The sequence below is a fragment of the Zonotrichia albicollis genome, chromosome 38 (genome assembly GCF_047830755.1).
Source record: "Zonotrichia albicollis isolate bZonAlb1 chromosome 38, bZonAlb1.hap1, whole genome shotgun sequence".
Taxonomy (NCBI): domain Eukaryota; kingdom Metazoa; phylum Chordata; class Aves; order Passeriformes; family Passerellidae; genus Zonotrichia; species Zonotrichia albicollis.
In genome coordinates this window covers 76293-97281 of record NC_133856.1, presented here as the reverse complement: position 1 = coordinate 97281, position 20989 = coordinate 76293, and the positions used below count along the sequence as shown (strand labels likewise).

At 57.6% G+C, this 20989-nt stretch overlaps 1 protein-coding gene across 1 annotated transcript in view; it reads left to right on the top strand.

Annotated features, from left to right (window-relative positions):
* Positions 1–20989, top strand: part of SHANK1 (SH3 and multiple ankyrin repeat domains 1) — a 77920-nt gene that overhangs the window by 26332 nt on the left and 30599 nt on the right. The window contains 8 exon segments of the mRNA XM_074531641.1: positions 3934–4091; positions 6752–6919; positions 9389–9505; positions 10464–10541; positions 11818–11884; positions 15044–15320; positions 20031–20292; positions 20785–20837. Coding sequence (XP_074387742.1) covers positions 3934–4091; positions 6752–6919; positions 9389–9505; positions 10464–10541; positions 11818–11884; positions 15044–15320; positions 20031–20292; positions 20785–20837 — 1180 coding nt within the window.

Here is a 20989-nt window from a genome sequence, read left to right as displayed (position 1 = left end):
ATCCCCCAAAATCACCCCAAAATCGTCCCTCAAGTCATCCCAAAAAATCACCCCAAAATCATCCCTCAAATCATCCCAAAAGATCAGCCCAAAACACCTCAAAATCACCCCAAAAATCACCCCAAAAATCATCCCAGAACCACCCTAAAATCACCCCAAAAAATCCCCAACTACCACAACTCCGACTCGGGGGGTGAGACCCAAAATCACCCCAAAATCACCCCTAAAATCATCCCAAAAATCACCCCAAAAACTCAGCCCAAAACACCTCAAAATCACCCCAAAAATCACCCCAAAATCGTCCTTGAAATCATCCCAAAAAATCAGCCCAAAACATCTCAAAATCACCTCAAAAATCACCCCAAAAGTCAGCCCAGAACCACCCTAAAATCACCCCAAAGAATCCCCAACTACCACGACTCTGACTCAGGGGTGAGAGCCAAAATCCCCAAAAATCACCCCAAAATCATCCCTAAAATCATCCCAAAAAATCAGCGCAAAACATCTCAAAATCACCCCAAAAATCATCCCTAAAATCAGCCCAAAATCACCCTAAAATCGCCCCAAAGAATCCCCAACTACCACGACTCTGACTCAGGGGTGAGAGCCAAAATCCCCCAAAATCACCCCAAAATCATCCCAAAAATCATCCTCAAAATCATCCCAAAAACTCAGCCCAAAGCACCCCAAAATTACTCCAAAAATTACCCTAAAATCACCCCAAAATCTCCCCAAAATCATCCTCAAAATCATCCCAAAAATCATCCCAAAAATTCATCCCAAAATCTCCAACTACCACGACTCTGACTCGGGGGGTGAGACCCAAAATCACCCCAAAATCACCCCTAAAATCGTCCCAAAAATCAGCCCAAAATCACCCCAAAAATCACCCCAAAAATCATCCCAGAACCACCCTAAAATCACCCCTAAATCACCCCAAAATCGCCCCAAAGAATCCCCAACTAGCATGATTCTGACTCAGGGGTTGAGACCCAAAATCCCCAAAAATCACCCCAAAATCATCCCTAAAATCATCCTCAAAACCATCCCAAAAACTCAGCCCAAAACACCCCAAAATCACCCCAAAAATCAGCCCAAAACATCTCAAAATCACCTCAAAAATCACCCCAAAAGTCATCCCAGAACCACCCTAAAATCGCCCCAAAGAATCCCCAACTACCACGACTCCGACTCGGAGGGTGAGACCCAAAATCCCCCAAAATCACCCCAAAATCATCCCTAAAATCATCCCAAAAAATCAGCGCAAAACATCTCAAAATCACCTCAAAAATCATCCCAAAATCCCCAACTACCACGACTCCGACTCAGGGGCTGAAACCCAAAATCCCCCAAAATCACCCCAAAATCATCCCTAAAATCATCCTCAAAATCATCCCAAAAACTCAGCCCAAAACACCCCAAAATCACCCCAAAAATCATCCCGAAACATCATCCCAAAATCTCCAACTACCACGACTCCGACTCGGGGGGTGAGACCCAAAATCCCCAAAAATCACCCCAAAATCATCCCTAAAATCATCACCAAAAATCACCCCAAAAATCACCCCAAAAATCACCCCAAAAATCATCCCAGAACCACCCTAAAATCACCCCTAAATCACCCCCAAATCGCCCCAAAGAATCCCCAACTACCACGACTCTGACTCGGGGGGTGAGACCCAAAATCACCCCAAAATCACCCCAAAATCATCCCAAAAACTCAGCCCAAAGCACCCCAAAAATCACCCCAAAAATCATCCCAAAAATCACCCCAAAAATCATCCCAGAACCACCCTAAAATCACCCCAAAAAATCCCCAACTACCACGACTCCGACTCGGGGGGTGAGACCCAAAATCCCCCAAAATCACCCCAAAATCGTCCCTAAAACCATCCCAAAAAATCAGCGCAAAACATCTCAAAATCACCTCAAAAATCATCCCAAAATCCCCAACTACCACGACTCCGACTCAGGGGCTGAAACCCAAAATCCCCCAAAATCACCCCAAAATCATCCCTAAAATCATCCTCAAAACCATCCCAAAAACTCAGCCCAAAACACCCCAAAATCATCCCAAAAATCATCCCAAAAATTCCCCAACTACCTTGACTCCTACTCAGTGGATGAGAATGAAAACCACACAAAATCACCCCAAAATTATCCCCAAAATCATCCCAGAACCACCCTAAAATCCCCACAGTCACCCTAAAATCATCCTAAAAATTTTCCCCAAAATCACCAAAAATCATCCCAAAAATCCCTAAAAATCACCCCAAAAAATCCCCAACTTCCATGACTGACTTGGGAAGTGAGAGCCAAAATCACACAAAATCTCCCCAAAATCATCCTCAAAGTCATCTCCAAAAAATCAGCCCAAAACACCCCAAAAATCACCCCAAAATAATCCCAAAAAAATCCCCAACTACTCCAATTCTGACTCAGGAGGTGAGCCCCAAAACCCCTGAAAATCACCCCAAAAATCAGCCCCAAATCACCCCAAAATCATCCCCCCAAAATTACCACAACATCACCCCCAAACCACCACAAAATAATCCCAAAATCGCCCCACAATCTTCCGAAAAATCACCCCAAAAGTCACCCCAAATCACCCCAAAATCACCCCCCCAAAAATTACCACATCACCCCAAAAATCCCCCCAAACCACCACAAAATAATCCAAAAATCTTCCGAAAAATCACCCCAAATCACCCCAAAATCACCCCAAAAATCACCCCAAAAATCACCCCAAACATCCCCCAAAATCACCCCAAAATCACCCCCAAAATCGCCCAAAATCACCCCAAAATCACCCCAAAAATCCCCCAAATCACCCCAAAATCACCCCAGGACACCCAAATCCTCGGGGATATCTCCAGTGTCCCCACATCCCCCCAATGTCCCCAATGTCCCCAATGTCCCCAAATCCCCCAATTGTCCCCAACGTCCCCAATGTCCCCAAGTCTCCCACATCCCCCCAACGTCCCTGACGTCCCCAATGTCCCCAAATGTCTCTCAATGTCCCCAATGTCCTCAGCACCCCAAATGTCCCCAATGTCCCCAATGCCACCAATGTCCCCAATGTCCCCAATGCCACCAATGTCCCCAAAGTCCCCAACCCCTCCAATGTCCCCAGATCTCCCAAATCCTCCCAGCGTTCCCAATGTCCCCAATGTCCCCAATGCCACCAATGTCCCCAAATCCCCCCAGCATTCCCAATGTCCCCAAAGTCCCCAACTCCTCCAATGTCCCCAACCCCTCCCATGTCCCCAATGTCCCCAAATCCCCCAATTGTCCCCAATGTCCCCAATGCCACCAATGTCCCCAAATCTCCCACATCCCCCCAACGTCCCTGACGTCCCCAATGTCCCCAAATGTCTCTCAATGTCCCCAATGTCCTAAGCACCCCCAAATTTCCCCAAATTTCCCCAATGTCCCCAATCCCCCCAAATCCTCTCAATGTCCCCAAACAGCTCCGGTGTCCCCAATGTCCCCAAATCTCCCAAACCCACCCAATGTCCCCAACATCCTCAATGTCCCCAAATTTTTCTGTAGCCCACAATGTCCCCAATGTCCCCAAATCCCCCAAATGTCTCCAATCCCCCATTGCCCCAATGTCCCCAATGCGCCCAATGTCCCCAATGTCCCCAAATCCCCCCAACGTCCCTGATGTCCCCAGTGTCCCCAATGCCCCAAACATCCCTGACATCCCCAAATCCCCTCAATGTCCCCAATGTCCCCAGGACCCCAAATTTCCCCAATCCCCCAAATCCTCTCAATGTCCCCAACAGCTCCATTGTCCCCAACACCCCCTGATGTCCCCAAATCCCCCCAATGTCCCTCAATGCCCCCCAACACCCCCAATGTCCCCAATGTCCCAAACCCCCCCAGTGTCCCCAGTGTCCCCAGTGTCCCCAACGTCCCCAATGTCCCCAGAGACGCCGCTGACTCTGGCCGCCCAGCGCGAGGGCCCGGGCGAGGTTGAGATCATCCGCCTGCTCTGCCTGGGCGGGGCCCACCTGGACTTCCGGGCCCGCGACGGCGCCACGGCGCTGCACCGAGCGGTGTGCACGCGGAGATACCCCGCCCTGCTGGTGAGACATTGGGGACACTGGGGACATTGGGGACATTGGGGACACTGGGGACACACAGGGACACGGGGGTGGCACAGTGCGGGCGCTGCACCGGGCGGTGTGCACGCGGAGATACCCCGCCCTGCTGGTGAGACATTGGGGACATTGGGGACACCTGGGGACACACCTGGGGACACACAGGGACATGGGGGTGGCACAGCCACGGCGCTGCACCGGGCGGTGTGCACGCGGAGATACCCCGCGCTGCTGGTGAGACATTGGGGACATTGGGGACATTGGGGACATTGGGGACATTGGGGACACTGGGGATATTGGGGATATTGGGGACACACAGGGACACAGGGGTAGCACAGCCACGGCGCTGCACCGGGCGGTGTGCACGCGGAGATACCCCGCCCTGCTGGTGAGACATTGGGGACATTGGGGACATTGGGGACATTGGGGACATTGGGGACACCTGGGGACAGCCACAGCACACCTGGGGACACACAGGGACACATAGGGACACACAGGGACACGGGGGTGGCACAGTGCGGGCGCTGCACCAGGCGGTGTGCACGCGGAGATACCCGGCCCTGCTGGTGAGACACCTGGGGACATTGGGGACATTGGGGACATTGGGGGCATTGGGGACATTGGGGACATTGGGGACATTGGGGACACCTGGGCACACACAGGGACACGGGGGTGGCACAGCCACGGCGCTGCACCGGGCGGTGTGCACGCGGAGATACCCCGCCCTGCTGGTGAGACACCTGGGGACATTGGGGACACACCTGGGGACATTGGGGACATTGGGGACATTGGGGACACACCTGGGCACATTGGGGACATTGGGGACACCTGGGGACATTGGGGACATCTGGGGACAGCCACAGCACACCTGGGGACATTGGGGACATTGGGGACACTGGGGACATTGGGGACACTGGGGACAGCCACAGCACACCTGGGGACATTGGGGACATTGGGGACACACAGGGACACACCTGGGCACACCTGGAGATACCTGGGGACACACCTGGGGACACACCGGGGGACACCTGGGGACACATGGGGACAGCCACAGCACACCTGGGCACACCTGGCATATCTGGGTGCACCTGGAGACACCTGGGGACACCTGAGGACACACCTGGGCACACCTGGGGACAGTCACGGGACACTTGGGGACACCTGGGCACACTTGGGGGCACACAGGGACACCTGGGGACACCTGGGGACACCTGGGGACACCTGGGGACAGTCACAGCACACCTGGGGACACCTGGGCACATCCATGAGACACCTGGGGACACCTGGGGACACCTGGGGACAGCCACAGCACACCTGGGCACACACCTGGGCACACCTGGCACACCTGAGGACACCTGGGGACACCTGGGGACACACCTGGGCACATCCATGGGACACCTGAGGACACCTGAGGACATCTGAGGACACGTGGGGACACACCTGGGGACATTGATGGGACACCTGGGGACATGGGGGTGACATCCATGTGTGCCATGGGGGGTCCCAAAGGTGTCACAGGGGGGTCTGGGGGTGTCACCAACATGTCCCACCGGTGTTCCCATTGTCACCTACAGGCACTGCTGGACCTGGGGTGTCCCCAAATAAAGGGACAAGTGGGGGTGACACCCATGGGTGCCATGAGGGGTCCATGGGTGTCACAGGCAGGTCCCAAGGATGTCACCAAGGGGTCCCAAGGGTGTCACCAAGAGGTCCCTCAGGTGTCCCCATTGTCACTCACAGGCGCTGCTGGACCTGGGTGGGTCCCCAGCTAAAGGGACAAGTGGGGGTGACACCCATGGGTGCCATGGGGCATCCCAAAGGTGTCACCAAGGGGTTCCAAGGGTGTCCCCAGCATGTCCCACCGATGTCCCCATTGTCACCTACAGGCGCTGCTGGACCTGGGGTGTCCCCAAATAAAAGGGGTGACACCCATGGGTGCCATGGGGGGTCCCAAAGGTGTCACAGGCAGGTCCCAAGGATGTCACCCAGGGGTCAAGGGGTCCCAAGGGTGTCACCAAGAGGTCCCTCAGGTGTCCCCAATGTCACCCGCAGGCGCTGCTGGACCTGGGCGGGTCCCCAATAAAGGGACAAGTGGGGGTGACACCCATGGGTGCCATGGGGCATCCCAAAGGTGTCACCAAGGGGTTCCAAGGATGTCCCCAGCGTGTGCCACCAATGTCCCCAATGTCACCCGCAGGCGCTGCTGGACCTGGGGTGTCCCCAAATAAAGGGACAAGTGGGGGTGACACCCATGGGTGTCACAAGGAGGGCTGAGGATGTCCCCAAGGGGTTCCAAGGATGTCCCCAGCGTGTCCCACCGATGTCCCCATTGTCACCTACAGGCGCTGCTGGACCTGGGGTGTCCCCAAATAAAGGGGGTGACACCCGTGGGTGCCATGGGGGGTCCATGGGTGTCACAGGCAGGTCCCAAGGATGTCACCAAGGGGTCCCAAGGATGTCCCCAGCGTGTCCCACCAATGTCCCCACTGTCACCCGCAGGCGCTGCTGGACCTGGGCGCGTCCCCAGCTAAAGGGACAAGTGGGGGTGACACCCCTGGGTGTCACAAGGAGGTCTGAGGATGTCCCCAAGGGGTCCCAAGGGTGTCCCCAACATGTCCCACCGATGTCCCCAATGTCACCCGCAGGCGCTGCTGGACCTGGGCGGGTCCCCCAACTACAAGGACCGGCGGGGCCTGACCCCCCTGTACCACACGGCCATGGTGGGGGGGGACCCGCGGTGCTGCGAGCTGCTGCTCTACAACCGCGCGCACATCGGGACCGCCGACGAGAACGGCTGGCAGGAGATACACCAGGTCAGGGGACACCTGTGTCATTGTCATTGTCACCTGTGTGTCATTGTCACCGTGTCACATTGTCACTGTGTGATCCCATTATCCCATCATCATCCCATCCCGTGTCACTGTGTCACCGTGTCACATCAGCACGGCCGACGAGAACGGCTGGCAGGAGATACACCAGGTGACAGCTCTGTCACTGTCATTGTCACCTGTGTCACATTGTCATTGTGTCACATTGTCACCATGTCACACTGTTATCCCATCCCTGTGTCACCCTGTGTCACTGTGTCACATCAGCACAGCCGATGAGAACGGCTGGCAGGAGATACACCAGGTGACACCCGTGTCACTGTCATTGTCACCTGTGTGTCATTGTCACCATGTCACTGTGTCACTGTGTCACATTGTCACTGTGTCAACCCGTTATCCCATCGTTATCCCATCCCTGTGTCACTGTGTCACATTGTCACTGTGTCACATCGGCACGGCCGACAAGAACGGCTGGCAGGAGATACACCAGGTGACACCCGTGTCACTCTCATTGTCACCTGTGTCACATTGTCACTGTGTCACTGTGTCACATTGTCACTGTGTCACATTGTCACTTTGTGACCCCCTTATCCCATCCCTGTGTCACCCTGTGTCACCGTGTCCCTGTGTCACATCAGCACCGCCGACGAGAACGGCTGGCAGGAGATACGCCAGGTGACACCTGTGTCACTGTCACTGTCACCTGTGTGTCATTGTGTCACTGTCACTGTGTCACTGTGTCACATTGTCACCGTGTCACCCCATTATCCCATCCCTGTGTCACCGTGTCACTGTGTCACATTAGCACGGCCGACGAGAACGGCTGGCAGGAGATACACCAGGTGACACCTGTGTCACTGTCATTGTCACCATGTCACCGTGTCATTGTCACTGTGTCACATTGTCACTGTGTCACCCCATTATCTCATCATCATCCCATCCCGCGTACTGTGTCATCGGCACCACCAACGAGAACGGCTGGCAGGAGATACACCAGGTGACACCCGTGTTCACTGTCACTGTCACCCGTGTGTCATTGTCACCGTGTGACATTGTCACTGTGTGATCCCATTATCCCATCCCTGTGTCACCCTGTGTCACTGTGTCACATCGGCACAGCCGACGAGAACGGCTGGCAGGAGATACACCAGGTGACACCCGTGTCACTGTCATTGTCACCTGTGTCACCGTCACCGTGTCACATTGTCACTGTGTCACCCCATTATCCCATCATCATCCCATCCCGTGTCACTGTGTCACATCGGCACCGCTGAGAACAGGTGGCAGGACATGCACCAGGTGAGGTGACACCTGTGTCACTGTCACCATGTCACTGTGTCACATTGTCACTGTGTCACTCTGCCACATTGTCACTGTGACATCCCGTTATCCCATCCCTGTGTCACCCTGTGTCACTGTGTCACATCGGCACAGCCAACAAGAACGGCTGGCAGGAGATACACCAGGCGACAGCTGTGTCATTGTCACCTGTGTCACACTGTCACCGTGTGTCATTGTCACTGTGTTACCCAACCCTGCTGTCACCCTGCCACCCTGTCGCTGTCACTGTGTCACCGTGCCAGTGGCAGATGTCACCACGCCACTCTGCCGTGTCACTGTGTCACTGTGTCACCCCATCATCCCTGTCCCCAGTGTCCCCAATCCCACCAATGTCCCCGATCAATGTCCCCAACACCCCAAATGTCCCCAATGCCCCCGATGTCCCCAATGTCCCCAAGCCCACAATGTCCCCTCCAATGCCCCCGATGTCCCCAATGTCCCCTCCAATGTCCCCAATCCCACCAGCGTCCCCAGTGTCCCCAATGCCTCTGATGTCCCCACAATGTCCCCAAGCCCCCCAATGAATCCATTGTCCCCATTGTCCCCATTGTCCCCAATGTCCCCAGTCCCCTTAACATGCCCAAACCCCCCAATGTCCCCATTGCCCCCAATCCCCCCGGTGTCCCCGATGTCCCCACAATGTCCCCAAGCCCTCAGTCAATACAATGTCCCCAATCCCCCCAATGTCCCCAATTCCCCCCAACACCCCCAATGTCCCCAATGACCCTGATGTCCCCAATCCCCCCAATGTCCCCACAATGTCCCCACAATGTCCCCAACACCCCCAATGTCCCCAATGCTCCTGATGTCCCCACAATGTCCCCAAGCCCTCAATCAACACAATGTCCCCAATCCCCCCAATGTCCCCAATTCCCCCCAACACCCCCAATGTCCCCACAATGTCCCCACAATGTCCTCATAATGTCCCCAACACCCCCAATATCCCCAATGCCCCTGATGTCCCCAATCCCCCCAATGTCCCCAATCCCTCCAATGCCCCCAATGTCCCCAATGTCCCCAACAGCCCCATCCCTCCAATGTCCCCAATCCCCTCCCACACCCCCAACGCCCCGGCTGTCCCCGGTGTCCCCGCTGATGTCCCCGTGTCCCCAGGCGTGCCAGCACGGCCACTCGCAGCACCTGGAGCATTTGCTGTTCTACGGCGCCGAGGCGGCGGCACAGAACGCGTCCGGCAACACCGCGCTGCACATCTGCGCCCTCTACAACAAGGTGGGGACACTGGGGACATCCTGGGGACATTGGGGACATCGGGGGGATTGGGGGGATCAGGGATGTTGGGGACATCGGGGGCGTTGGGGACAATGGGGACGTTGGGGACACAGAACGCGTCCGGCAACACGGCGCTGCACATCTGCGCCCTCTACAACAAGGTGGAGACACTGGGGACATCCTGGGGACATTGGGGACATCGGGGGGATTGGGGGGATCAGGGATGTTGGGGACATTGGGGACAATGGGGAGAATGGGGGACATTGGGGACATTGGGCGGATTGGGGGCATCGGGGATGTTGGGGACATTGGGGACAATGGGGGGAATGGGGGACATTGGGGACATCGGGGGGACTGGGGACATTGGGGACATTGGGGACATTGGGGACATTGGGGGTGTTGGGGACATTGGGGACATTGGTGACACAGAACGCGTCCGGCAACACAGCGCTGCACATCTGTGCCCTCTATAACAAGGTGGGGACATTGGGGACATCATTGGGGACATCTGGGACATCGGGGGGAATGGGGGCGTTGGGGACATTGGGGACATTGGGGGTGTTGGGGACACTGGGGACACAGAACACGTCCGGCAACACGGCGCTGCACATCTGCGCCCTCTACAACAAGGTGGGGACATTGGGGACATCCTGGGGACATTGGGGACATCGGGGGGATTGGGGGGATCAGGGATGTTGGGGACATCGGGGGCGTTGGGGACATTGGGGACATTGGGGACATTGAGGGGATTGGGGACATTGGGACATTGGGGACATTGAAGGCACTGGGCATATGGGGGGATTGGGGACCTTGGTGCCACATTGGTGCCACATCGGTGCCATTTGGTGACATTTGGTGACACTTTGGTGACATTCAGTGCCATTCGGTGCCATTCGGTGCCATTTGGTGCCATTCGGTGACATTCGGTGCCATTCGGTGACATTGGTGTCCCCTCCAGGAGAGCTGTGCCCGGATCCTCCTGTACCGAGGGGCCAACAAGGAGGTGAAGAACAACAGCGGGCAGACACCGTTCCAGGTGACACTGGGGACACCGGAGACATTGGGGACATCACTGGGGACATCACTGGGGACATCATTGGGGACATCATTGGGGACACCATTGGGGACATCATTGGGGACATTGGGGACATCACTGGGGACACTGGGGACATCATTGGGGACATTGGGGACACTGGGGACACCATTGGGGACATCACTGGGGACATCATTGGGGACACTGGGGACATCATTGGGGACATCATTGGGGACATTGGGGACATCATTGGGGACACTGGGGACATCACTGGAGGCAGATGCCGTTCCAGGTGACACTGAGGACATTGGGGACACTGGGGACAGTGGGGACACTGGGGACGGACACGGTTCCAGGTGACACTGGGGACACTGGGGACATCACTGGGGACATCATTGGGGACATCACTGGGGGCAGACCCCGTTCCAGGTGACATTGGGTGACAATGGGAACATTGGGGACATCACTGGGGACACTGGGGGCAGACCAGTTCCAAGTGACACTGGGGACATTGGGGACACACCCTGGGGACACTGGTGGCACTGTGGAGGGGGTGACCCCCCCCATGTGAATGTCCCATCTTTGTCCCTGTGTCCCCTTTTTATCCCCATACCCGTCCCTTCCTGTCCCCTGCTGTCCCTGGACCTGTCCCCTCCCTGTCCCCACTGTCCCCTCACTGTCCCCATTGTCCCCTCTCTGTCCCCACTGTCCCCTCCCTGTCCCCACTGTCCCCTCACTGTCCCCATTGTCCCCTCTCTGTCCCCACTGTCCCCTCCCTGTCCCCACTGTCCCCTCTCTGTCCCCACTGTCCCCTCTCTGTCCTCTCTGTCCCCATTGTCCCCACGGTCCTCATTGTTCCCACTGTCCCCTCTCATCCGCCATGTCCCCTCCTGTCCTCAATGTCTCCATTGTCCTCAATGTCCCCAATGTCCCCAACCCTCCCATTGTCCCCAATGTCCCCTCCTGTCCTCACTGTCCCCAATGTCCCCACTGTCCCCAATGTCCCCCGCTGTCCCCAATGTCCCCCAATGTCCCCATTGTCCCATCTGTCCCCAATGTCCCCTGCTGTCCTATCTCTGTCTCTGTCCCCAATGTCCCCTCTGTCCCCACTGTCCCCAATGTCCCCCGCTGTCCCCAATGTCCCCTCTGTCTCCAATGTCCCCGCTGTCCCCACTGTCCCCAATGTCCCCCGCTGTCCCCAATGTCCCCTCTGTCTCCAATGTCCCCGCTGTCCCCACTGTCCCCAATGTCCCCCGCTGTCCCCAATGTCCCCTCACAGGTGGCCGTCATCGCCGGGAACTTCGAGCTGGGGGAGCTCATCAAGAACCACCGGGACAGCGACGTGGGTGAGCTCTGGGGACACTGGGGGGGACATTGGGGACACTGGGGGGACATTGGGGACACTGGGGGGACGTTGGGGACATTGGGGATGGATGGTCAGAGGGGACACTGGGGACACTGGGGACATTGGGGACATTGAGGACACTGGGGACATTGGGGACACTGGGGGGACATTGGGGACACTGGGGACATTGGGGGAATTGGGGGCATTAGGGACAATGGGGACATTGGGGACACTGGCGACACTGGGGACACTGGGGGTATTGGGGACACTGGGGACATTGGGGACATTTGGGGACATTGGGGACACTGGGAGCTTTGGGGACACTGGGGGGATTGGGGACATTGGGGACACTGGGGACATTGGGGGATTGGGGACATTGGGGACACTGGGGGGACATTGGGGACATTGGGGGGACACTGGGGACATTGGGGACACTGGGGACATTGGGGACATTAGGGACAATGGGGACACTGAGGGGACAGTGGGGACATTGGGGTCATTGGAGGGATTGGGGACATTGGGGACATCACTAGGGACATTGGGGGCCATGGCAGGAACTTGGGGTGTTCTGTCCCTTCCTTCCCCCAACACCCTCCCCCCAAAATCCACCCAAATCCCCCCTAAACGCCCCAAAATCCCCCTCAAACACTCCCAAACCCCCTAAAATCATCCCGAAACCCCTCAAATTTCCCCAAAATTCACCAAAATCCCAAAATCTCCCCCAAATCTTGCCCCAGTTCCGTTCCAGGAGAGCCCTCAGTTCGCGGGCCGCCACCAGGAGCCGCTCCGAGGGCCGCTCCTGCCCCCCCCAAAATGGCCCCTAAAACCCCCTCAAACCTGCCCAAAACCACCCCAAATCCTCTCCAATTCCCCTCAAAATCCTCCAAAACCCCCAAAAATCCCAATTTTCCCCCCAGTTCCGTTCCAGGAGAGCCCTCAGTTCGCGGGCCGCCGCCGGGAGCCGCTCCGCGGGCCGCTCTTGTCCCCCCAAAATGGCCCCTAAAAGCCCCTAAATCCTCCCAAGCCACCCCAAATCATCCCCAAACCCCTCAAATTTCCCTAAAATTCCCCAAAAATCCCAATTTTCCCCCCAGTTCCGTTCCAGGAGAGCCCGCAGTTCGCGGGCCGCCACCGGGAGCTGCTCCGCGGGCCGCTCCTGCCCCCCCCAAAATGGCCCCTAAAACCCCTAAATCCTCCCCAAGCCACCCCAAATCATCCCCAAACCCCTCAATTCCCCCAAAATCCTCCAAAACCCCCCAAAATCCCCAATTTTCCCCCCAGTTCCGCTCCAGGAGAGCCCTCAGTTTGCAGGCCGCCGCCAGGAGCCGCTCCGCGGGCCGCTCTTGTCTCCGCAAATGGCCCCTAAAACCCCCTAAATCCACCCCAAACCACCCCAAATCATCCCCAAACCCCTCAAATTTCCCCAAAATTCACCAAAATCCCAAAATCTCCCCCAAATCTTGCCCAGTTCCGTTCCAGGAGAGCCCTCAGTTCGCGGGCCGCCGCCGGGAGCCGCTCCGCGGGCCGCTCCTGCCCCCCCCAAAATGGCCCCTAAACCCCCTAAATCCTCCCCAAGCCACCCCAAATCATCCCCAAACCCCTCAAATTTCCCCAAAATTCACCAAAATCCTCCAAAATCCCCAAAATTCCCCCATTTTCCCCCCAGTTCCGTTCCAGGAGAGCCCGCAGTTCGCGGGCCGCCGCCAGGAGCCGCTCCGCGGGTCGCTCTTGTCCCCCCAAATGGCCGCTAAAACCCCCCCAAACCTTCCCAAAACCACCCCAAATCCTCTCCAATTCCCCTCAAAATCCTCCAAAACCCCCAAAAATCCCAATTTTTCCCCCCAGTTCCGTTCCAGGAGAGCCCGCAGTTCGCGGGCCGCCGCCGGGAGCCGCTCCGCGGGCCGCTCTTGTCCCCCCCAAATGGCCCCTAAACCCCCTAAATCCTCCCCAAACCACCCCAGATCATCCCGAAACCCCTCAAATTTCCCCAAAATTCACCAAAATCCCAAAATCTCCCCCAAATCTTGCCCCAGTTCCGTTCCAGGAGAGCCCTCAGTTCGCGGGCCGCCGCCGGGAGCCGCTCTGCGGGCCGCTCCTGCGCCCCCAAAATGGCCCCTAAAACCCCCTAAATCCTCCCCAAGCCACCCCAGATCATCCCCAAACCCCTCAAATTTCCCCAAAATTCCCCAAAATCCTCAAATTTTCCCCCCAGTTCCGTTCCAGGAGAGCCCGCAGTTCGCGGGCCGCCGCCGGGAGCCGCTCCGCGGGCCGCTCTTGTCCCCCCCAAATGGCCCCTAAACCCCCTAAATCCTCCCCAAACCACCCCAGATCATCCCGAAACCCCTCAAATTTCCCCAAAATTCACCAAAATCCCAAAATCTCCCCCAAATCTTGCCCAGTTCCGTTCCAGGAGAGCCCTCAGTTCGCGGGCCGCCGCCGGGAGCCGCTCCGCGGGCCGCTCCTGCGCCCCCAAAATGGCCCCTAAAACCCTAAATCCTCCCCAAGCCACCCCAGATCATCCCCAAACCCCTCAAATTTCCCCAAAATCCCTCAAAATCCTCCAAACCCCCCCACCCCCCAAATCCCCAATTTTCCCCCCAGTTCCGTTCCAGGAGAGCCCGCAATTCGCGGGCCGCCGCCGGGAGCCGCTCCGAGGGCCGCTCCTGCCCCCCAAAATGGCCCCTAAACCCCCTAAAATCCCCCCAAGCCACCCCAAATCCCTCAAATTTCCCCCAAATTCACCAAAATCCTCCAAAACCCCCAAAATTCCCCAATTTTTCCCCCAGTTCCGTTCCAGGAGAGCCCTCAGTTCGCGGGCCACCGGCGGGAGCCCCTCCGTGGGCCGCTCCTGCCCCCCAAAATGGCCCCTAAACCCCCTAAATCCTCCCCAAGCCACCCCAAATCATCCCCAAACCCCTCAAATTTCCCCAAAATTCACCAAAATCCCAAAATCTCCCCCAAATCTTGCCCCAGTTCCATTCCAGGAGAGCCCTCAGTTCGCGGGCCTCCGCCGGGAGCCGCTCCGCGGGCCGCTCCTGCCCCCTCAAATGGCCGCTAAAACCCCCCCAAACCACCCCAAATCATCCCCAAACCCCTCAAATTTCCCCAAAATTCACCAAAATCCTCCAAAACCCCCAAAATTCTCCAATTTTCCCCCCAGTTCCGTTCCAGGAGAGCCCTCAGTTCGCGGGCCGCCGCCGGGAGCCGCTCCGCGGGCCGCTCCTGCCCCCCCAGCGCCTCCTCAGGGCCAACAGCGACACCGGGGGGGGGGCCCTGCCCGAGTGGGTCCTGAGGGGTCCCCCCGGAGCCCCCCCGGCCCCCAGACCCCCTTCGGGGACCCTGCGCAGCTCCAGCTCCCCCCGGGGGGCTCGGGCTCGGTCCCCATCCCGGGGCCGGCACCCGGAGGAGCCGCGGAGGCAGCCCCGGGGCAGGCCCAGGTACCGGGACACGGGATTTGTGGGGGCCCTGAGTGGATTTGTGGGGGTTTGGGGGAGTTCTGAGGGGATTTGGGGGGCTCGGACCCTGCGCAGCTCCAGCTCCCCCCGGGGTGCTCGGGCTCGGTCCCCGTCCCGAGGGAGGCACCCGGAGGAGCCGCGGAGGCAGCCCCGGGGGAGGCCCAGGTACGGGACACGGGATTTGTGGGGGCCCTGAGTGGATTTGTGGGGGTTTGGAGTAGATTTGGGGGAGTTCTGAGGGGATCTGGGGGGGATTTCGGGGGCTCGGACCCTGCGCAGCTCCAGCTCCCCCCGGGGGGCTCGGGCTCGGTCCCCGTCCCGGGGCCGGCACCCGGAGGAGCCTCGGAGGCAGCCCCGGGGCAGGCCCAGGTATGAGGAGGGGGCACCTGGGAGTGATTTCAGGGAGTCCAGAGTGGATTTGGGGGGATTTGGCAGGGTCTGGGGTGGGATTTGGGGGGTTCTGATGGGGTTTGGGGGAGTTTTGGGGGGCTCGGACCTTGCGCAGCTCCAGCTCCCCACGGGGAGCTCGGGCTCGGTCCCCGTCCCGGGGCCGGCACCCGGAGGAGCCGCGGAGGCAGCCCCGGGGCAGGCCCAGGTACGGGATACGGGATTTGTGGGGGTCCTGAGTGGATTTGTGGGGGTTTGGAGTAGATTTGGGGGAGTTCTGAGGGGATTTGGGGGGCTCGGACCTTGCGCAGCTCCAGCTTCCCACGGGGGGCTCGGTCCCCGTCCCGAGGGAGGCACCCGGAGGAGCCTCGGAGGCAGCCCCGGGGCAGGCCCAGGTACCTGAGGGGGAAATTTGGGGGGGGTCCTGAGTGGATCTTGGGGGGTCCAGAGTGGATTTGGGGGGATTTGGGGAGATTTAGGGGAGTCTGGAGTGTATTTTGGGGAGTGGGACCCCTGGAAAAGGCATCAGGAGGAGCCGCGGAGGCAGGCCCAGGTACCTGAGGGGGGGATTTGGGGGTGTCCTGAGTGGATTTTGGGGGGTCCAGAGTAGATTTGAGGGGATTTGGCGGGGTCTGGGGTGGGATTTGAGGGGTTCTGATGGGGTTTGGGGGAGTTTGGTTGGGATTTTGGGACTCGGGCCCGCTCCCCGTCCTGAGGGAGGCCCAGGTACCTGAGGGGAGATTTTGGGCTTTTGGGGGCGATTTTGGGGGTGTTTGGGGTGGTTTTTGGGGGGATTTGTGGGGTTTGAGCAGGTTTTGGGGGGTCCAGAGTGGATTTGGGGGGTCTGGGGGGGGATTTGGGGGATTCTGATGGGGTTTGGGGGGGTTTGGGTGGGATTTTGAGGCTCGGGTCTGCTTCCCGTCCCGAGGGAGGCCCAGGTACCTGAGGGGGGATTTTGGGGTTTTGGGGGCGATTTTGGGGGCTTTTTGGGGTGGTTTTGGGGGGTTTGAACAGGTTTTGGGGGGGTCCAGAGTGGATTTGGGGGGATTTTGGGAGATTTAGGGGAGTCTGGAGTGTATTTTGGGGAGTGGGACCCCTGGAAAAGGCACCTGGAGGCAGCCCTGGGGCAGGCCCACGTACCTGAGGGGGGATTTGGGGGTGTCCTGAGTGGATTTTGGGGGGTCCAGAGTAGATTTGAGGGGATTTGGCGGGGTCTGGGGTGGGATTTGAGGGGTTCTGATGGGGTTTGGGTGGTCTGGGGTGGGATTTGGGGGATTCTGATGGGGTTTGGGGGGGTTTGGGTGGGATTTTGGGGCTCGGGCCCGCTCCCCGTCCCGAGGGAGGCCCAGGTACCTGAGGGGGGATTTCGGGGTTTTGGGGGCGATTTTGGGGGTGTTTGGGGTGGTTTTAGGGGGATTTGTGGGGGTTTGAGCAGGTTTTGGGGGGTCCAGAGTGGATTTGGTGGGTGTTTGGGGTGGGATTTGAGGGGTTCTGATGGGGTTTGGGTGGGATTTTGGGGCTCGGGCCCGCTCCCCATCCTGAGGGAGGCCCAGGTACCTGAGGGGGGATTTTGGGGTTTTGGGGGCGATTTTGGGGGGTGTTTGGGGTGGGTTTTGGGGGATTTGGGCAGGTTTTGGGGGGGTCCAGAGTGGATTTGGGAGGATTTTGGGAGATTTAGGGGAGTCTGGAGTGTATTTTGGGGAGTAGGACCCCTGGAAAAGGCACCCGGAGGCAGCCCCGGGGCAGGCCCAGGTACCTGAGGGGGAATTTGGGGGTGTCCTGAGTGGATTTTGGGGGGTCCAGAGTGGATTTGGGGGGATTTGGCGGGGTCTGGGGTGGGATTTGAGGGGTTCTGATGGGGTTTGGGGGGGGGTTTGGGTGGGATTTTGGGGCTCGGGCCCACTCCCCGTCCCGAGGGAGGCCCAGGTACCTGAGGGGGGATTTTGGGCTTTTGGGGGCGATTTTGGGGGTGTTTGGGGTGGTTTTTGGGGGGATTTGTGGGGTTTGAGCAGGTTTTGGGGGTTCCAGAGTAGATTTGAGGGGATTTGGGGTGGGATTTGGGGGATTCTGATGGGGTTTGGGGGGGTTTGGGTGGGATTTTGGGGCTTGGGCCCGCTCCCCGTCCTGAGGGAGGCCCAGGTACCTGAGGGGAGATTTTGGGGTTTTGGGGGCGATTTTGGGCTTTTGGGGGCGATTTTGGGGGTGTTTGGTTTTTAGGGGGATTTGGGGGGGTTTGAGCAGGTTTTGGGGGGTCCAGAGTGGTTTTGGGGGGTCTTTGGGGGATTGGGACCCCTTGCAATGGAACCCAGAGAAGGCCCGAGGATGGTCCAGGTATGAGGGGGGGGCATCTGGAGGAGCCCCGGGGTAACTGAGGGGGGATTTTTGGGGGTCCAGAGTGGATTTTTGGGGGGAATTTGAGGGGTTTTGGGGGGTTTTGGGGGGTTTTTGGGGGATTTGGGGGTGTTTGGAGGGGCTCAGGTCCGGTCCCTGTCCCACTGGGCAGGCCCAGGTACCGGCCAGGGGATTTTGGGGGGGTTTAGGGGGGTCTAGAATGGATTTGGGGGGCTCCAGAATGGATTTTGGGGGTCTGGAGTGAGTTTGGGGGGATTTGAAGGGGATCTGGGGGGGATTTGGGGGGCTTAGGACCCCTGGAAAAGGCACCTGGAGGAGCCCCAGGGTTTTGAGTGGGGGTCTCTGAACCCCAATTTGGTTCTCTGAGACCCCAATTTGAGATTCTGAGACCCCAAATTTGCATTTTGGGTGGGGGTCTCGGGGTGTCTAGGATCCATTTTGAGTCTCAGGAACCTCAAATTGGGACTCTGGGACCCCAAATTTGGGGGTTTGGGTGGGGGTCTTTCTATCCAGGACCCCAAATTCGGACCCAGGGACCCCAAATCAGGACCCCAGGACCCATTTTGGGTCTCCTGAACCCCAATTTGTGACTCTGGGACCCCAATTTGGGACTCTGAGACCCCAATTTGGGACCCCAATTTTGGATCTCTCTATTCAGGACCCCAAATTGAAACCCAGGGACTCCAAATCCAGAGTCTGGGACCCCAAATTTGGGGGTTGGGTGGGGGTCCCTGGGTCTGGGACCCCACTTTGGATCTCAGGAACCCAAATTTGGACTCTGAGACCCCAAATTTCCATTTTGGGTGGGGGTCTCGGGGTGTCTAGGATCCATTTTGAGTCTCAGGAACCTCAAATTGGGACTCTGGGACCCCAAATTTGGGGGTTTGGGTGGGGGTCTCTCTATCCAGGACCCCAAATTGGGACCCCAGGACCCCAAATCGGGACCCCAGGACCCATTTTGGGTCTCCTGAACCCCAATTTGTGACTCTGAGACCCCAATTTGGGACCCCAATTTTGGATCTCTCTATCCAGGACCCCAAATTGAGACCCAGGGACCCCAAACCAGAGTCTGGGACCCCAAATTTGGGGTTTGGGTGGGGGTCTCTCTAGCCAGGACCCCAAATTCGGACCCGAAATCGGGACCCCAGGACCCATTTTGGGTCTCAGGAACCCCAATTTGGGACTGTGAGACCCCAATTTGGGACTCAGGAACCCCAAATCCAGAGTCTGGAACCCCAAATTTGGGGGGTTGGGTGGGGGTCCCTGGGTCTGGGACCCCAATTTGGGTCTCAGGGACCCCAATTTGAGACTCTGGGACCCCAAATTTGCATTTTGGGTGGGGGTCTCTGGGTCTAGGATCCATTTTGGGTCTCAGGAACCTCAAATTGGGACTCTGGGACCCCAAATTTGGGGGTTTGGGTGGGGGTCTCTGGGTCCAGGACCCCAAATTGGGACCCCAGGACCCCAAATGGGGACCCCAGGACCCATTTTGGGTCTCAGGAACCCCAATTTGTGACTCTGAGACCCCAATTTGGGACTCCAATTTTGGATCTCTCTATTCAGGACCCCAAATTGAGACCCAGGGACTCCAAATCCAGAGTCTGGGACCCCAAATTTGGGGGTTGGGTGGGGGTCTCTGGGTCCAGGACCCCAAATTGGGACCCCAGGACCCATTTAAGGTCTCAGGAACCCCAATTTGAGACTCTGGGACCCCAATTTGGTTCTCTGAGACCCCAAATTGGGACTCTGGGACCCCAAATCCAGAGTCTGGGACCCCAAATTTGGGGTTTGGTTGGGGGTCCCTGGGTCTGGGACCCCAATTTGGGTCTCAGGAACCCCAATATGTGACTGTGGGATCCCTATTGGGACTCTGAGACCCCAATTTGGGACTCTGGGACCCCAAATTTGCATTTTGGGTGGGGGTCTCACCGCTCTCCCCCTGTTCCCCCCCAGCTCCAGCGGCCTCAGCCGGGACCCCGGCCCGGGGGGGACCCCAGGGGGCACCCTGGGCTCCCGGGGGGTGAAGAGGAAACTTTACTCAGCCGTGCCCGGGAGAACCTTCCTGGCTGTGAGACCGTACCAGGCCCAGGGCGAGGGCGAGCTCAGCCTCAGCAAGGGAGAGCGCATCAAGGGTGGGTCAGGAACACCAAAAAAATACCCCAAAAATGCCCCAAAATATCAGGATTCTACCCTGAAAAAATCCCCCAAAAATCCCCCCAAAAATGCTCCAAAAATCCCCCAAAAAATCTGGGACACGTCCTCAAAATCCCCCCAAAAAATCCTGAAAAAACACCAAAAAATCCCCCAAAAATCCCCCAAAAATTCCCAAAAAATCCCCCAAAAATCCCCCAAAAATCCCCCAAAAATCCCCCAAAAAATCCTCAAAAAAATTCTCAAAAATACCCCCAAAATGCCCCAAAAATCCCCCAAAAAATCCCCAAAAAATCCCCCAAAAATCCCTGAAAAAATCCCCCAAAAAATCCCCCAAAAATCCCCCAAAAATCCCCAAAAAAATCCTCAAAAATCTGGGACTCGTCCTCAAAATCCCCTAAAAAACACCTGAAAAAAACCCAAAAAATCCCCAAAAATCCCAGTACTTCTCTGCAAAAAACTCCAGGGCCTGCTCCCCAAAATGCCCTAAAAATGTCCCAAAAAAACCCCAAAATCTGCCCAAATGTGCCCCTTGCTGGCTGTGAGACCGTGCCAGGCCCAGGGCGAGGGCGAGCTCAGCCTCAGCAAGGGAGAGCGCATCAAGGGTGGGTCAGAAACACCAAAAAACCCCGAAAAAACCCCAAAAAATTCTCAAAAAACCTCAAAAAAATCCTCAAAAAAACCCCCAAAAAATCCCCCAAAAATCCCCAAAAATCCCCAAAAAATTCCCAAAAAATCCCCCTAAAAATCTCCCAAAAAAA